Below are 16443 nucleotides of genomic sequence, written 5' to 3' on the forward strand. Positions count from 1 at the left end.
TGATTATAACAGTTATTAACTTGTCATACCCCAGAATATAGAAAATACCAATTATCTGTTATTTATTATAACCAATGATTTTAGTTTATCATATGTAAAAATTATGATAAACTATGGTAAAAACAATGTCATGAAACTTTAAAACATACTTTCAAGCAAAACATATTCTTTCAGTTTTTAAAAGATATAATTAGTACCACAGGATCACCATTAAGATATACTGATACTTCATCTAATAACATGATGGGCACATTGAATGTGACTGTGGCCTTGTAGCAAGACAAGATTAGACAAAGAAACACTGATGTTGTATCTAATATACTTACTTTTGTATGTTACTTGTAAAAAAACACAAGTAATTCCAAGTAACACATCAATTATAATTTATTTCCAAACAATGTAATACAGAATTGACTCTGCAAATAATCTCTTCTAAAATAGATAAGATGTTTGCTGGAAGCAGATGCAGTAAAAGTTGTTTGTTTAAATAGTTGAAAGTTTAACTGTAAGTTCAAGTAAGATTTTGTAGCATTAATTATAAGTTAGTATCAGATCCTTATGCTCTACAGTATAAAAAACTGCACACATTTTCTTAACACTTTATTGTTATGATGTATCTAAATAGCTCAAGGCTTTCAACTAACTATCCAGAAAGGGGAGACTTGTAAAAATAGTGTAATGTTTGAGCATAAAGCAGACTTGCAGAAGACAAAATAGCAGGACATCTAGTGAGGCAAATATGCATCACACAACTTTCTGAGAAGCAATATTACCTTTCCAATTGTGCATAAGGCATAAGCTGATAACCTGGGAAATCCTACAGTTCACATTTTGAGTACCTTAAAAAAAAAAAGACAAAGTAAGAATTGTTATAAGAATAAAAGTAACATTTTTGCATGCAAAGAAAATTTGTTTATAACTGCACTAAAATTCTTTTGTTTCTTTCTCCTTAGCCAATCTTAAATCTAATGAACACAAACACATTTTGAAATACAAGTTTGCATTTTGGTAAAAAATTAATCAGGTGAATAACTGTAAAAAATTAAGTACTTTGATATGCAAGTAGCATATTTCATAAAACATTGGCAAGATGCAAAATTACTCACAAAATGTTAAAATGGTTTCATACTTATAACTGAAGTTTAATTCTGTTAAGAAGAACTAATTCATTACCCTCTTACATGCTTTTTGATTTACAAAGAAAGTAGTAATTAACTGTTACACTTCAACCCAAAAGGGGGATTGACATTAATCTGTGGAGGTTGGTTTCAAAAGGAACTGATGCTTATTTGCAAATATATTTATTTATACTTTAAACTTTCATTAATTTTTAACAGTAAGTTAAGACTGTCATACTTTTTACAGTTTATCTATAATACAAGTTCTTGAAGATTCTAGATATTATGGTACCTTTGTCCAAATATTTACATATTTCATTTGATTTAATTTTACATATTGTATCCAAATTGTACATAAATGGATTTGTAAAAGTTTTTTTTTGTTTCAGTAACTTCCAAGAAAACTTATGGAAAATTTTTCTTTTTTGAGAAATATTTTTTACTATCTCCATGCTAACTGCTAAAAGTACAAATAAAACTAATTAAAAATTTGGGAGCCAGAAGTTCAAAATATATAAACTTTGCAACTTTGTGAATACATTTGTTTTGTTTGTTTTTTAGCACAGGTATTAATATCATAAGCAACTGGATTTTAACATACAGATTATTACAATAATTTGTATTCAAGTTTTCTTATGAAGTAAAAAGGTGTTATTTTATGGCTTGATATTTTATGTTGTGCATTTCTGAATATAAAGTTTAGAAATGCAAAATAAATTAAGTATGAAAACATGAATGTAACAAGCTGATTAGACTAATGTAAAATAAATTTGTAATTTATACAAAATGCTTGTTTTACAATATTTTACTTTTGACCTTTCCTACTGACCCATTACAGTCTTCTAATTCCATTTAAATAATTATTAGTAAAGTAAAAACTTAATACAAGTTATTCTATTGAGCTTTGTGTTAAAATACATTGAAATGCTTAGAATAGCTTAGGCTTATAAATACAGAACAAAATGCCAAGAACTACTGGCAATTTGCGAAAGAGAGGATATAACATGTGGGTGTGGCAAGTGGGTCTGATTTTCTAGTTTGTGTCTCTATAAACAAATAAAGGTCAAAGGCTGTGACAATTACACTTTGCATAAGCAACATCTACATTATAATCAGTAATTTATGTCAAATCTGGTACTTCTCAGAGGGGTGGTAAATAAATTATAGATGATGAAAGACATGCATAGATAACAAGTGTCATACATCTCACATTAGAAGAGACAGTGGTTTTAAACATTTTCTTATAAAATGATAATAAAATAGTTTAAATTTGAATGTAACTAAACAGTTGTAAAGTGTATACTTTGACCTTCTTGTAGCAAGAGGATTAACTACAAAAAAGGAACTATATTTTATAAACTAAAAGTACAATTATTTTTCCCTTTACAACTGATGTTTTTCTATGTTCCTAAACACTGCATAATCATAAAAGTTAAACATTAGCACTGATATTAGAGAGCACCTTCACCATAAGAAACAGTTTTCATATTTATGATAATGTAAGAAGAAATACTGTACATTTTTGTTCCTTTCATTCTTTTTACTTTAAGTTGTGAGGATACTGCTAATAACATCTACTGTTATAGTCACTATAAAGAAAAAACACGCTGATTAGTGGAGTTTAATACAAGAGAATTATAAAAACTTCAAATTAGAAAAAAAACAATAAAAAACTACAGTATCTTAGTGATACATTCCAAGGGTTGTAAATTAAACTGTTTTATGATCTAACTGAAATAATATAGAAAATGCTAGTTTATTATTTCACTAAAGAAATATTTAGAACTAAAAAAGGAAATTGAAAAGTGCTCAAGTTTTTTTTTATGTTTCATCTCTTAAGAGGCTAAACTGTGATAACAAACAAAACAACTGAAATTCACAATGTATTTATTACCCTTTTTCCTTTATCCAATACACACACATTCTTCAGTGAAGCTGGGAAAGTTAAAATGTTTGGTAAAAATCCTCATATATTTCAAATAATTATTGCACGATCTGAACATTAAATAGACTGTTCAACTAGAAAAACATTTTGAAGTCATGTTTGGATTTAGAAAGGATATCAATCAGCTTTAAATAACATATTACATTTTTTTTCCAATTCAAGGATCACTCACATATATCACATAAATAAATAGCTCTAAACTTCACTAGTGCAGGAAAATTTGTTAAAGGTGAATGAAATATATTACTAAATGTTTCACAATGGAATAACAGCCTGGGAGTCACGAAGACAACAAGACCAGTCACAGTGACATCTTCAGCACTGAGAACATTCAATAAATATTGAGTCATTATTTTTTTTATTCTCATTATTATTATTTATACAAGCAAGTTTGTAACTCCTTGGACCACACAGAAATATTACTATAATTTATGTTTAACTTCCCCAATTTCATTTCAAGTATATAAATTTAATCAAATGTACAAAATGAAACATCCTGGAAACAAAAGTGTACTCAGGACAAAACTTTGAAACTTACTTTACCTGCCAGGCCACTGTGATTCTTTATCTGTTAAAGGTACATAGATTACACCCATCAGAGTTGTCTTCTTAATCTCCCCACTTGGAAGTTTATCTATTTGTTCTAATAGTTGGTTATGTCCCTCTTTCCCTACTGGTACAATCAGTCGCCCACCAGGTTTAAGCTGAGCAATAAGCTGGATCAAATATAAAAAATAAAAATTGTAATTGTGTGATGAATTAAAAATAAACAGATATGCTGCATACAGAAATTACTTCACACAAAGGTCCAGTTTAGTTTAAATGAATAACTGTATTAGTGTTAATGAAAAGTGTTCCAAACCTAGAAAACTATTTCCTAAATGTAACTACAAGTTATGGAACAGTGAACATGTTGCAAAAACTGAGGCTTCACTTTTATACACCATAGAAATGAGCAACTACTACTATGTATTCATACTTTTTAAGAGTTTATTCATAATACAAGTTCTTACTAACATGAAATGAAAACATACCTTAGGAAAATTGTAATTCACTATTTTAACACTTACAATAATTAACATTTTATGAAAACATTATTTATAAGAAATTTCACTTTCAGCATAATTCCCTGCTTTGTCAAATAAACAATGAATAATTAATTACATTTGGAGGAATTTGATATGTAGTCCAAACAAAAAATTCTGACTATGTCAGAAAGCATTCAACTTAACAGGCTTCCAATAACCTTTGTTTTTCACAATACATATAACTCCAAAGAATTAAAAAAGCTTCTATCTAATAATGCCAAGTTGGTTGTCCACCCAGATATAAAATCAATAATTTCATTTAAACTGCAATGTAAATACCATTGTTATTTTCTAAAAAGTATCTTCACTCAAATTTTAATGAAGATAAAAGATGAAGTTTAGTTGGTCTCACAGGACCATACATAGAAATTTTGAAGGGGTGGTTATTTTCAAAATCAAAAGCCAACCATATTGTGCAAAGTCAGTATGTTAATGCTATGGGTCTTTTCCCAGCTATGGTGGATGCTTCATTGTATCCTTGATCATGTAATTCATTTAGAGATAATCCAACATCAGTCAATATTTCTGTATTTGCACATACAATATACATTTTTCTGATCCTATGTAACTTAAAGCCAATAAATTTTTCCTTAACTTCACAGTTGTCAACTATGAAGTGGGAAATATTGGTAAATGTTCTAAATTTTGAGAAGACACCATCAGTAAGAAAAGTGTGCAATCCAGCCTTTTTAACTTTATCAATAATTTTTACTTGAATTGCATCATATTCTATGACACTGATGATGCCACTTTGTGAGAAGGAAGATTTCTAACTACATGACAAAAACTGTTACAAATTCATCCAATCTAGTCATTACCTTTCCTGTGGGAATGAAACTTGTACTAAGAGAAAAATCACAATTCTCTTTTAGGAAAACAACATAATACATCATTTAGTTAATGCAAACCTTGGCTTTCTATCAGTTACACACAATATAGTGTTAAGAATAAATGAGAAATCCTCAATGGGAGGGTGTTACAAGACGGGTCTGATTTACTATTTCATGGCTCTGTAACCAAACAAACATTGAAGGCTATAAAAATTACAGTTTGTCTAAACAATAGAGACCTTATAATGAGTAATTTATGTTAAATTTAACAATTATTGGAGAGGAGGTGAATTCAACAGAGAAAATGTCAAATTTCTTGCAGTATAGGAAATAAGGGGTTTTTAAATACTACCTTATAAAATTAAGAACTTAAAACTTATACATTATTAAAGTATGGATTATTAGCTATAATTTTATCTTATACTAATTGGTATAATTGTAAATAAAAAAGTCACTAAAACCTCATGACATGTGCAGTAAAGTATGCTGGTGGCAATACAGTTAATACAGAACTTATCTATATCATGAGATTAGCAACTTAAGAAATTTCAAGTGTTATGAAATGTTGTATTTATATTTTTTGTCTAATGAACTGTTATGAAATAAACATGGTTGGTAACCCAAGTACAGCATATGGATTGTTTTCTACAGAAAATGTTAATTCTGTATGTGTATGCATTCATATATACATACAACATTAAAAAAAGTCAACTATAGACAAACAAAAGTTCATATTAAATTATCTTACATCATTTGGTAGCTGAGCTGCAGCAGCACCAACATGGATTGCATCATAGGGGCTTCACTTGCATAGCCTCTTCTTCCATCACCAACTGTAGAATATTCAGTTGAATCTTATCACATTCAGCATATGGATCCACATCAGTAAGCTCAATTATTTAAATATAAAGATGTTATTCTTAATTCACTAGAATATTTTTGCAAAGCCTACATAGCAAAGAACCTAACAAAACCATTACTCCTACTTTGTGAAGCCTGCTATTAGAAAAAGTTACTAAAACATGAAATTCAACACCAGCATTTATGGTGCAAGATAAGTTTAACTACTTGATACATTGTCAGGTAATTTCAATTTTTTTTTTTTTTTTACATTTCTGAATGCATACCACCACTATTTCCAACTTTAAAAATTTGCTTATCAGTTTTAGATAGCTATTGATCCATATACCTATATTAAGAGTGAAGTGGTTATAAGTGAAAACCATAGGATTTCACTAGTTCATAATTTGTTTTACTTTGTATTCATGCAAAACAACTAAATGATTTCTACCACAGTTAATTATCTTCCTAGCTGTAGCTTTTTTATCACAATACTTCAAGCACTGAGCTCAGTATTTTGGGTCCAAATAACAGGCTACTTTACACAAAACTTCCCCACCACAAGAGTGCATTTTATTGCTATCTAAGTGGTAGTAAAATAATAAATCTAAATGGCTGGGAAATTTGAATTGTATTAGGTTTAGCTGTGAGACTAAACATTGCACAACTCTCTGTAAAAATATACAATCATTCTAAAAAGAAAGAAAAAAGATTATATTTATTTTTCACTTTTTTATAGTGGTTAGATCAGTCAAATGATGTAGTGTTAGGTTAGAAACAATAACAGACAAAATATAAAGATTTACTAAAAACAACTTTAGGTATTTATTTTATAGATTCTAAAAATTATGTAAATGAAATCTGAAAGTTAAAAGATGAAAAGAGTTTCTTTAACCTTAAGATGAAAATAACTTTGCACTCAGAATAGTCAGACTCCAAGTACAAAAATTAACAGATAAATCTTCAGTGAAAATAATTAATATATATGATTTCTGTGTACAAAAAGAGTTGTACTTATTACCAAAAACTTGCTAAAGTTTGTAAATATACACTTTCTATTTTAAAAGTTATGGTATGTAAAGTTTCAGGATTAAAAATTTGGCAAAAGTGGATGAGCCAATGTATATAAAGTGAAATATGAAAGACTCCTGCCAGTCAGAATACAGTTTAAGTTGGAAGATGATTTTTTTCTCAGTTCAAAAACACTCTCAAAAGAATGGCAAAATAAATTACTTGAGAAAGAAAATTATTAACCCTACCATCACATATTCGTATATTGTTTAATCATGGTGGTTTGGTTACTTACCATGAACCTGAAAGTACTTGATTAATGGAATTTGTCAAGCTTTCAGTAACCTTTAAGTCTTTTATAGCTAAGAAATATCAGAATTTTAAGTATTTTTACTGAAACTTTGTCCTTAATTATATGGTATCAGAATATTGACTGCTCCATGCATAGTGATTTTCATGTGAAGATTAAAAATACTTGTCTTCATCTGAAAAAAAACTTAAAACCTCATAACAGTATAAATCTATTTATATTTAAGTTTATTGTTTTTATTGAATTGTGTCTAACTAAACTAATTATGTACCACACAGGTTGTAAATCACTCAGTGAACATGTAGTTCATGTTACCCTATAAAATTATGTAACACCCTGCGTACTCGTGAACTGTTTGTGAACATATCTTGTTTAAAAAAATTACATAATCTAACCTTATCTCACCAATCAACTTTCTAATTTTTACATTTTACTTACATTTATCATAAAAAATAAATACAAATGAAAAAAGTTAGTTCTTAGAAGGGTCTTTTTTGTTGCCAATTGCCAATGAAATTTTTTTAAAAAAATTTTTTTATAATAGTGGTACTACTGCAACAAATAATTTGTTATTTAATAAAATAATGCACAAAAAACCTATAACTTTTGTAATATGAGTTTTTTTTAATTATGCAATAAAAGTAATTAAAATTTAACAAAGCTTGTCAATGTGCTGGTTGGTTGGATGGTTGATTTAGTGTTTTATGGCACAAAGCAGCTAGGTTATCTATACCAAACATCCGATAAAAAGGTAAAAATAAAGTAAATGTAGTAAAATTCATAAAAGGAAATGAAGGTAAAACAGAACAGCACTTAAAAAAATAAATAGCATAAAACCAAATGTTGACATCCAGTCTACAATGTTTAGAGAGAAACTACAGTAAGATAAGTTGTAAAGAACTTTCTGTAGCATAATGGTAATTATCATAACCTGTCAGGAAGACTAACAGGTAAGTACAAGAACCACCGTCAGTTACCTGAAGTTAGCCTTTCCAGTCCTGGTTCCAGGTTATGTGTCATCATAAGGCCATTGTCAAAAAGTAAAGTAAAAGTTTTAAAAGACATGCAGCAAAAGTGTAATAATAACTCATCAGGATAATAAAGGGTAGATCAAACAGCAACTACAGTCACCTACAGTTGGCCTTTCCAGTTCTGGTGTCAAGTTATTTAATGTTACGACCATTTTCTAATTTCAAATCGAACTAGAGATACTGTGATTCTTAAAAGGGAACCACAATTAAAAACGGTTTAATGTATAAATTTAAAACACTTAAATGACATTAAAAAGATTAATGGCCTTTAAAAAACTAAACTTTATCACGGTAAACAGTGTCACCATCACCAATAACATTGTCTGAAGTTACGGACAAACCTTGGTACAGAACATGTTTAAAATAGTGCCATCGTTGAGTCGTAAAGATGGCAAGAAAGTAAAATGTGGCTTATAGTAATCTGAGTATTACATAGACTACACACTGGTGCATCAGTTTCAGATAAAAGAAAACAATGAGTTAAAAAACTCTGACCAATGGGTAGTCTAGTTAGAACAACTTCCTCCTTCCAATCCTTACAGAAACAAGCTGGCCAAAGTTCAATATACAGTTTTATTTGGAAAAGCTTGTTTTCGTGTTGCTCACTCCAAGTCGACTGCCAGCTGGCATTGAGCTGAGCCTTGAATACACAACCATAGTCCATGTATGAAATAGGCACAGTGGTGATGGTGCCAGAGCAGATAGATTTAACTGCCGTGTCTGCAAGCTCGTTCACGCGAAATACCAACACGGCCTGGAATCCAGAAAAACTGGATAGAAGTAGATGTTAATGACAAATGGGCCAGTCGGTTTTGAATATCAGTGAGAACAAGGTGTGAACCAACGTGAAGCAATTCCAGGGCCAGTAGAGAACTAAGCGAGTCAGTAAAATAGTGCAGTTGGAGTACTACTTAGCTTCAATATGATACAGGGCAAGAGAAATGGCATGCAGTTCAGCAGTGAACACAGAAGCAGTAGAAAAGATTCTGCGTGCAACCACCGAACTGCAACAAACCATGGCAGAGCCCACAGAGTCATTTGATTGGTACCATCCATATATATTGGAATGGAAAGATTGTTCGAATGATGTTCAGTAAATAAAAGATGGTACTTCTAATCAGAAGTATCTGCTTTTCTCAGATGACTTAAAGAAAGGTCACATTTGGGGACTGAAATAAGCCATGATTGGATGGGCTGACCAGTGGATATTGCAATGTTTTCCAACAACAGACCCAATTCATCCAATTGCACCTGGATGCAAAGACTAAAAGGAGCAATGGCATATTGTCAGTTCTGAAAAAGTATGACCCACCAAGGAAGAAAAACAACCCCAGGTGGGATGCTTTGGTAAGGAATGAAGTTTTGAAGAATATAGTAAAGACAGTTGCAAACGGCAAAGGTGCAAAGAAGGTTCATGAGATTCTATGTATAATCTCTGAACTGGGGAGGTGCGGAAAGCCCCAGTGCAGAGTCAAAGTCCTTGATGATGAATGGGGTCCAGTATCTTTAAGGCCAAGGGTCTGGCAAAGCCATAGACCAGTGATCTATAGTTGAATTTCGATCGATTAAGAGCACGATATATCTTCAACATAGAACATCGATCCGCTCCCCAACTGGTGGTAGAGAGGACACGGATGATGTTCAGTGTTCTTGTGTATTTGACCTGTAGCTGCTTTAAGTTTGGTATAAAGGTCAGCTTACAGTCAAAAATAAGCCCCAAGAACTTGGTCTCAGGGACTACAGGCAGCACAACTTCACTGATACAAAGTTCAGGATCAGAGCGAATACCCTGTTGGCAGCAAAAGTGTATGCAAACGGTTTTAGAAAATAAGAAATTAAAGATATTTGCCAGAGTCCACTTCAGTACATGATTGAGGGCAGTTTGTAGTTGCCGCTCAATATATCTCACGTTCGACAACTAACATTAGATGTGAAAGTCTTCGATATAGAGCCCGTTTGCAACAGTGAGAGGGAGTTGTTCAGTGATGGCAGTTATCTTTATACTGAAAAGTATGACAATCAAAACACAGACCTGAGGGACTCCAAGTTCCTGTAGAAAAGTATGGAAAAGTGTCGAACTGACACCAACTTGGAATTTCCTGTCCATTAAAAAATTTTTTAATAAAATGGGTAAATGGCCACATAGCCCATATATATGAAGGTCTCACAAAATGCCATACCTCCATGTTGTGTCACAAGCCTTCTCAATGTCAAAAAATATTGATACAAAATGTTGTCAATTGAGAAAGGATTCTCTGATTGACGTTTCAAGTCGATTCAGGTGGTCTATAGTGGAGTGCTGTCGTCATGGGCAAGAGGAGGTTGTTTGATTCGAGGAACCAAACAACACGAGCATTAACCATCCTCTCTAAGGTCTTACAGAGACAACTTGTCAAAGCAATTGAACAGTAGTTTGAAGGAATCTTGGGATCTTTCCCAAGCTTAGAGAAAGGTAAGATAATAGCCTGGCACCAGGCATTAGAAAAAACATTCTCCTGCCAGATCCAGTTTAAAACAATCAGAGGAATATCAAGATAAGCAGGAGATAGATGGCACAGCATGTCATAGTGTACATCATCTGGTCCAACATATGTACTGCCAGACTGATCCAGAGCCAGTTTCAGTTCCACCAGTGTAAAGGGATGATGATAGTCATAAAGACAGTCAGTTCAAAAGGAAAGAGGTGAACTCTCTGCCTGAGTCATGATGGCCAAGAAGGTGGTCAAGCAGAAGTGCTAGATACCCGGCAAAAGTTTTCACCTAGAGTATCAGCGATGCTCCGGATATCAGCTACTTCTTGGCCATCAGAGAGTAGGATCGAGAGGGGGACAGAATTGTAGTGCCCACTGACCTTTCGAAACTTGTCCCATGTGACTTTGGAAATGGTGGTAGAAGATATGCCACTTGTGAACTTAATCCAAGATCCCTTCTGGCTTTGATGTCTTACCCACCTAGCATGTGCATGGGCCTGCTGGAAAGCAATGCAGTTTGAAAGTGTGGGATATCTACAGAAAGTATCCCAGGCCCGTTTTTGAGCCTTCCATGCCACATGGCAGGCAGGATTCCACCGTGGATGAGGATATAAGTGGAAAACATGTCAAGGTTTTAGGAATACATTGAGCAGCTGCTTGTATAATACAGTCAGTTACTGCTGCCACACAGTCGTCTATTGATGGCTGACATACGATGGCAGGATCAACTTCTGCAAGAGCAGTTTAAGTGAACCAGTCTGCCTGATCCAGCTGGGCATGCTGGTTGGGTGGCATCAACCATGGCCAGTCTCTCTCAAAAGTATAGGAAGAGAATGATCACTGCCTCATGGATTATTGTAAACCCTCCATGAAAAATGGGATAATAATGAAGAGGAGCAAACTGAGAGATCAATAGCAGTAAAGGACTGACTAGGTGCATGAAAATAAGTAGAAGAACCAGTGTTGAAAAGAGAAAGGTTGTGATCAGAGAGCATATGCTCAACAGAACGACCCCTCCTATCGATAACAGCACTTCCCCAGAGGGGATGATGTTCATTAAAGTCCCCTAGGATTAGAATGGGAGATGGCAACTGTTCAATGAGAGCATCAAGGTCTGATTGATCATATGTCTCTCCAGGTGACAAATAAAGAGAACAAACAGTGACTGTATGACCCAAGGAAACTTGGATGGCTACGGCCTCCAAGGGTGTGTTGAGTGACAAAGTGGGCACATGCTGATCAACCAACAGTGCCACCCCTCCATGTACTCGTCCATCACACAGCCTGTCATTTCTGTACAGAGAAAACTGCCGAAAGGTGACTGTATCAACAGGTTTCAGAAATGTTTCCTGTAAGGAAAGACATACAGGATGGTAGGAAGCAATCAGAGTTTTGATGTCATCCAGATTAGAACGTAAACCTCTACAGTTTCATTGTATCAAGGTGGCCATTTTTAATGAAGTGTAGGTGAATTGGCCAGAGAACCCTTCTGTTTACAACCATGTCTTTTTTCCTTACTGTCCTTATTCTGCAGAGGTCTATCGACCTCCATGGATCCTGCCCTGGGTCGATTGGGCAGGTCTTTGTTGTTGGAATGGGATTCCAGTCACTGAAGATGTGAACAAATGATTGTTTTGCATCTTGGGGTGGGAAAAAAAAATTTATCCAAAGAAATGCCTGGACCTGGAACCAAAGGATATGGATCTTGGGATTTGTTGGAATGTATGGGAGGAACAAAGATGGGTGTAGAAGTTGATTCATCAACTCTTTTAACCATGGAGGTCAAAAGGCTTTAAATTTGTTTTGAGAACGATTCTCTTGGAGGCAGAGAGAGATCTGTCTGCCCTCCCACTGTAGTTGTGGAACGAAGTACAGCAGCATGTGTCCGAGATGAAGTGGTGGAAAGCAATTTCCGAGCCTCAGGATAAGTAATGTTATGAGTCGTTTTCAAATGCTGCACCTCGTTTTCCTCCAACCATTTAGGACAAGAATGAAAGTACAAAGGGTGAGAACCATTGCAGTTGACACAATGTGGGCCCATTTCACACTCATAGGCATAGTGGTCCTTGCCACCACAACAAGCACATGTCAGGGAACCCCGACGTAACGTCTTTGAGTGACCGAACCTCTGACACTGGAAACATTGGAGAGGGTTTGGAATGTACAGCCATTCCCTGCAATTTAGATAACCTGCCTTGATAGTGGCAGGTGCACGTGGTGATGTAAGTGTCAAAACGAGGATATTTGTCTGCAGTGCAACTCCATCTTTGCAAATGGAGATGCACCTCACTGCAGAAACTTGAGTGGAGAAACCAGCGAGAATCTCTGACATAGGGATATTCCTCAAATCCATCTCAACAATAACTCCTCATGATGAATTCAAAGTAGCATGAGGTGTAACCTCAATAGGTATATCCCCAACTGTCTTTGAATTCAAGAGGAGTTCACTGTGTTGGGATGTGGATGTTTCAACCAATGTCTCCAGATTGAACCTTCTTTACTGACTTTGGAGAGCCAGCAAGTCCCTCCAGTTCCTTCTGAATAAAAAATAGGGACATTTGCCCTAAAGGTTTCTCTGAAAGAGAATGTAGGATGAGAAAATGAGGTACAACTAGTGATACAGATGTTGAAGATTGCATATCAGAGTCTTCAAGACGTGGTCATTTACCTATTGACTGTTTTTTCACTATTTTATTTAAATTTTTATCTGGATGATCCATAGGAAAAAAAATTTTGGTGTCCACTGACCCCATCCACCATGGAGCCCTACGAGGGGATGCACTACAATGTCAAGCAAGGACACTGCAGCAATGCCAGGGTTTCGTGAGCACTACACCCAAACACTAGCATCAGACACAATGTCCATAACACCCATTGAGAATGTCCAACACTAGTACTTGGTTGACCCCAGCCCAAGTGAACCAGCCGATTGACACCCCGTCTACAGGAATTCAAGGCCAAAGTGGTTGTTAGGGTTGGACCCCTCAACCACCAGGATCCTCTTCTCCTCTTCAGGGGTTACCATGCATGGCAAACACATGGGTGGATGTTTAGATCCCAGAGGAGGTAGCATTCCCAAATCCACAACCAAGGGGTTGTTAATGTGTTTCCCATGGGAATAAAGTGTGAACTGGAAGGGAAATTGAAAATTCTCTAACAAAATATATTTTGATAACTTAAAATTTTGGCTTTCTATAGTTATAAATGATATAGTATTAAATGTTAGAGAGAACTATTTGTTATTTGTGAAAGAAAATGTGGGATAGATAGGATATGGCTGAAGGAATCTAATTTCATAACTTGTAGCTCTGAAACCAAATAAGATTCAAGGCTATAAAACTTGTGCTTTGAGTAATAACTATATTACAATGAGTAACTTACAAAGTTCATATTTTTGGAGGGTGGTAAATAAATTACAGATGAGAGGAGACAAAGGAAATATAGTTCTCATACAAAAGGAGATTAAGAAGTTTCTTTTTTGAATATTGCCTTAAAATTTAATTAAAAACTTTAACAGTCAAATTCTTAATGTGTTTTGATAGAATGTTTATATTTATATATCAAAATAATTTAGTTAAATTTTGAATATAACTATGAAAGATTGTGACATGCACAATTTTGACCTACCCAATGTAAAAGGGTTAATTAACTGAATGACACAGAAGGAAACCTTTAATTTTACTGGATAGGATTTTTAAAAAAATGTGAAAAACATTATAAAAGAAAAGTGCAAGTCAGTTCAATCATGCATTGAAAAATAAGAACAAAATATCATTTCATACAGTTAATCTTACTTACCAACCATTTTGATTCTTTTAGATTCCAACAACTGTGGGTTATCTTTCTTGATATTTTCTATAGACATATTTACAAGTTCTTCTATGTGGTCAATGCCTACAGCCAAACCTGTTTCTCCCACCTAGAAATATTGCAAATGTCTTACAAATAAAATTACTTCATTACACTGCTCGTATTCTTAAAGCAAACAAATTATCTTCCCGAATACATTATTTAAACTGTTACTCCAGCATGTCAATAAAGTACAAGTAATGTTCATTAAAATCAGTTATGTATGTTTCATAAATCTTTAAGTAATGAAGCATTTTCACAAATCTCTTACACTTATTCATATAATTATATTGAATTTAACCCTTTCCAGACCAGTGAATATCTTTCAGAAGTTGAATATATACCTGTACATCAAATTTCAAAATTTAGCTCAAAAAATTTTAATTGTATCAACACTTCACAACTCAAAAATACTTTATAACTGATATTTTGTCATTCTGTAACAAAAATAAATGAAAAACGTGTAACAATGTAACAACTTTCATTTATGTGCTGCTACAAAGACTCTCGCATGTAAATTTATTTACATGTAAAGTATTTTAAGAATCTTTCAATACAAGTTAATTTTAGAGTATGATAATAAACTGTTATCTCCTGAAAATGTAATAATGTATTGTTTCTTCATTTTTCATCTCTTTTACTGGTTTTATTACAAGAGCACTTTGTTCCCACCCCTTTTATTCTGCAGCATGCAGTTCAAGCAATTACTAATAAGGCAAAGTTTTGAAACTAACTACAGGTAAAGTTGAAACACCATTGCAAAGAGCAGATTGTAAACTATTTTCTTTGGTTTAACATTAATAAAATGGTGCAGGAAGAAATTTATAATTTAATGAGAAAGTGATTAGATGTAGCTCCTATAGAAAATAACTATGATATTTAGTGTAAAGTTTACAACTTTTAAGAACAAATCAGATGTGGGATTACTTTTAGTTTTTTTGTTTCTTTAGACATTACTTTTGTTCCTGAAAATGTTTCAGTGTTGAATTATATTTGTTTGAAAGTTATAATAATTTTCTTCTGCAACACAAGTACAGTAATGACAGCAAAATGTTGTGATGACAAACTTTTACTTATTGAATATTATTTTTAAGTTTTATATTTAAACAATGCTTATAAATAACCTATAATTTTAGTTAAGTTGATTTTGATCAAGAATCCTGTTAGCAGGATCTTTGTTACATAGCCTGACCTGGACATAATTTTGAAAGGTCAGATTTTAGGTCACTAATAAATCTTTATGAACTTGTATGGTAGCTACTGCAACTGTCAAAATAAACTTTCAAAAAGAAATATGTTCATGAAAAATAATCAAATTGAAATTAACCAGATATATAAAAGACTAGCTTTTTGATTAACATTAAAAAAAAAGTTACGTTCTAAGATAAAAGAAAGTATTTTTACAACATGTGTGGTGGGATTATTAGTTAGACAGTTTAGAAAGCATTAAAAACAATAAAACTAAGTATAAATAGATTTACACTGCTACAAGTTTTAAACTACTTAGGATAAACAATTGTGATTTTCAATTACAATTTGCAGTCATTCTGCAGAGGAAAAAGTATTTAAATTTATTTTCTAGTTTTTGTTTCATGGTGATTATGAGGTTGGTCAAAGAGACTGAAAACATAGTTATGGTAGAACACATTACATAAAATAAAGTTGTGCTGTAAAGAAAACTTGTTTATGTTTTAGATGTTACTTGACAATTTTCAAAATGACAAAAATGTTTATAAAAGGGAAATTTACTTTTCACTTGGAGCAGTCAACACTAGCCCCATATATTTATGAACAAATGTTTATTAAAAATACTTAATAAAAAATTGTGATGTCTACAAAATACTTGTAAATATTCATTATGTAACTTCAGAAAGTATGTATACTTTCATGGCTATATTATGGTTACAAGGTTATGCAAGTTATACATGCCAATTCCACAATGGTTTAAGG

At 33.0% G+C, this 16443-nt stretch overlaps 1 protein-coding gene across 1 annotated transcript in view; it reads right to left on the reverse strand.

Moving 5' to 3' along the window:
* Window positions 1–366: 366 nt before the first annotated feature.
* LOC143222849 (protein-L-isoaspartate(D-aspartate) O-methyltransferase-like) overlaps window positions 367–16443 on the reverse strand; it is a 30566-nt gene continuing 14489 nt past the window's right edge. Inside the window, 5 exon segments of the mRNA XM_076449927.1 lie at window positions 367–839; window positions 3607–3779; window positions 5730–5782; window positions 5785–5814; window positions 14443–14563. Of these exon segments, the coding sequence (XP_076306042.1) occupies window positions 818–839; window positions 3607–3779; window positions 5730–5782; window positions 5785–5814; window positions 14443–14563 (399 nt within the window). The 3' untranslated portion in view covers window positions 367–817.

Source organism: Tachypleus tridentatus, chromosome 8 (genome assembly GCF_004210375.1).
Source record: "Tachypleus tridentatus isolate NWPU-2018 chromosome 8, ASM421037v1, whole genome shotgun sequence".
Taxonomy (NCBI): domain Eukaryota; kingdom Metazoa; phylum Arthropoda; class Merostomata; order Xiphosura; family Limulidae; genus Tachypleus; species Tachypleus tridentatus.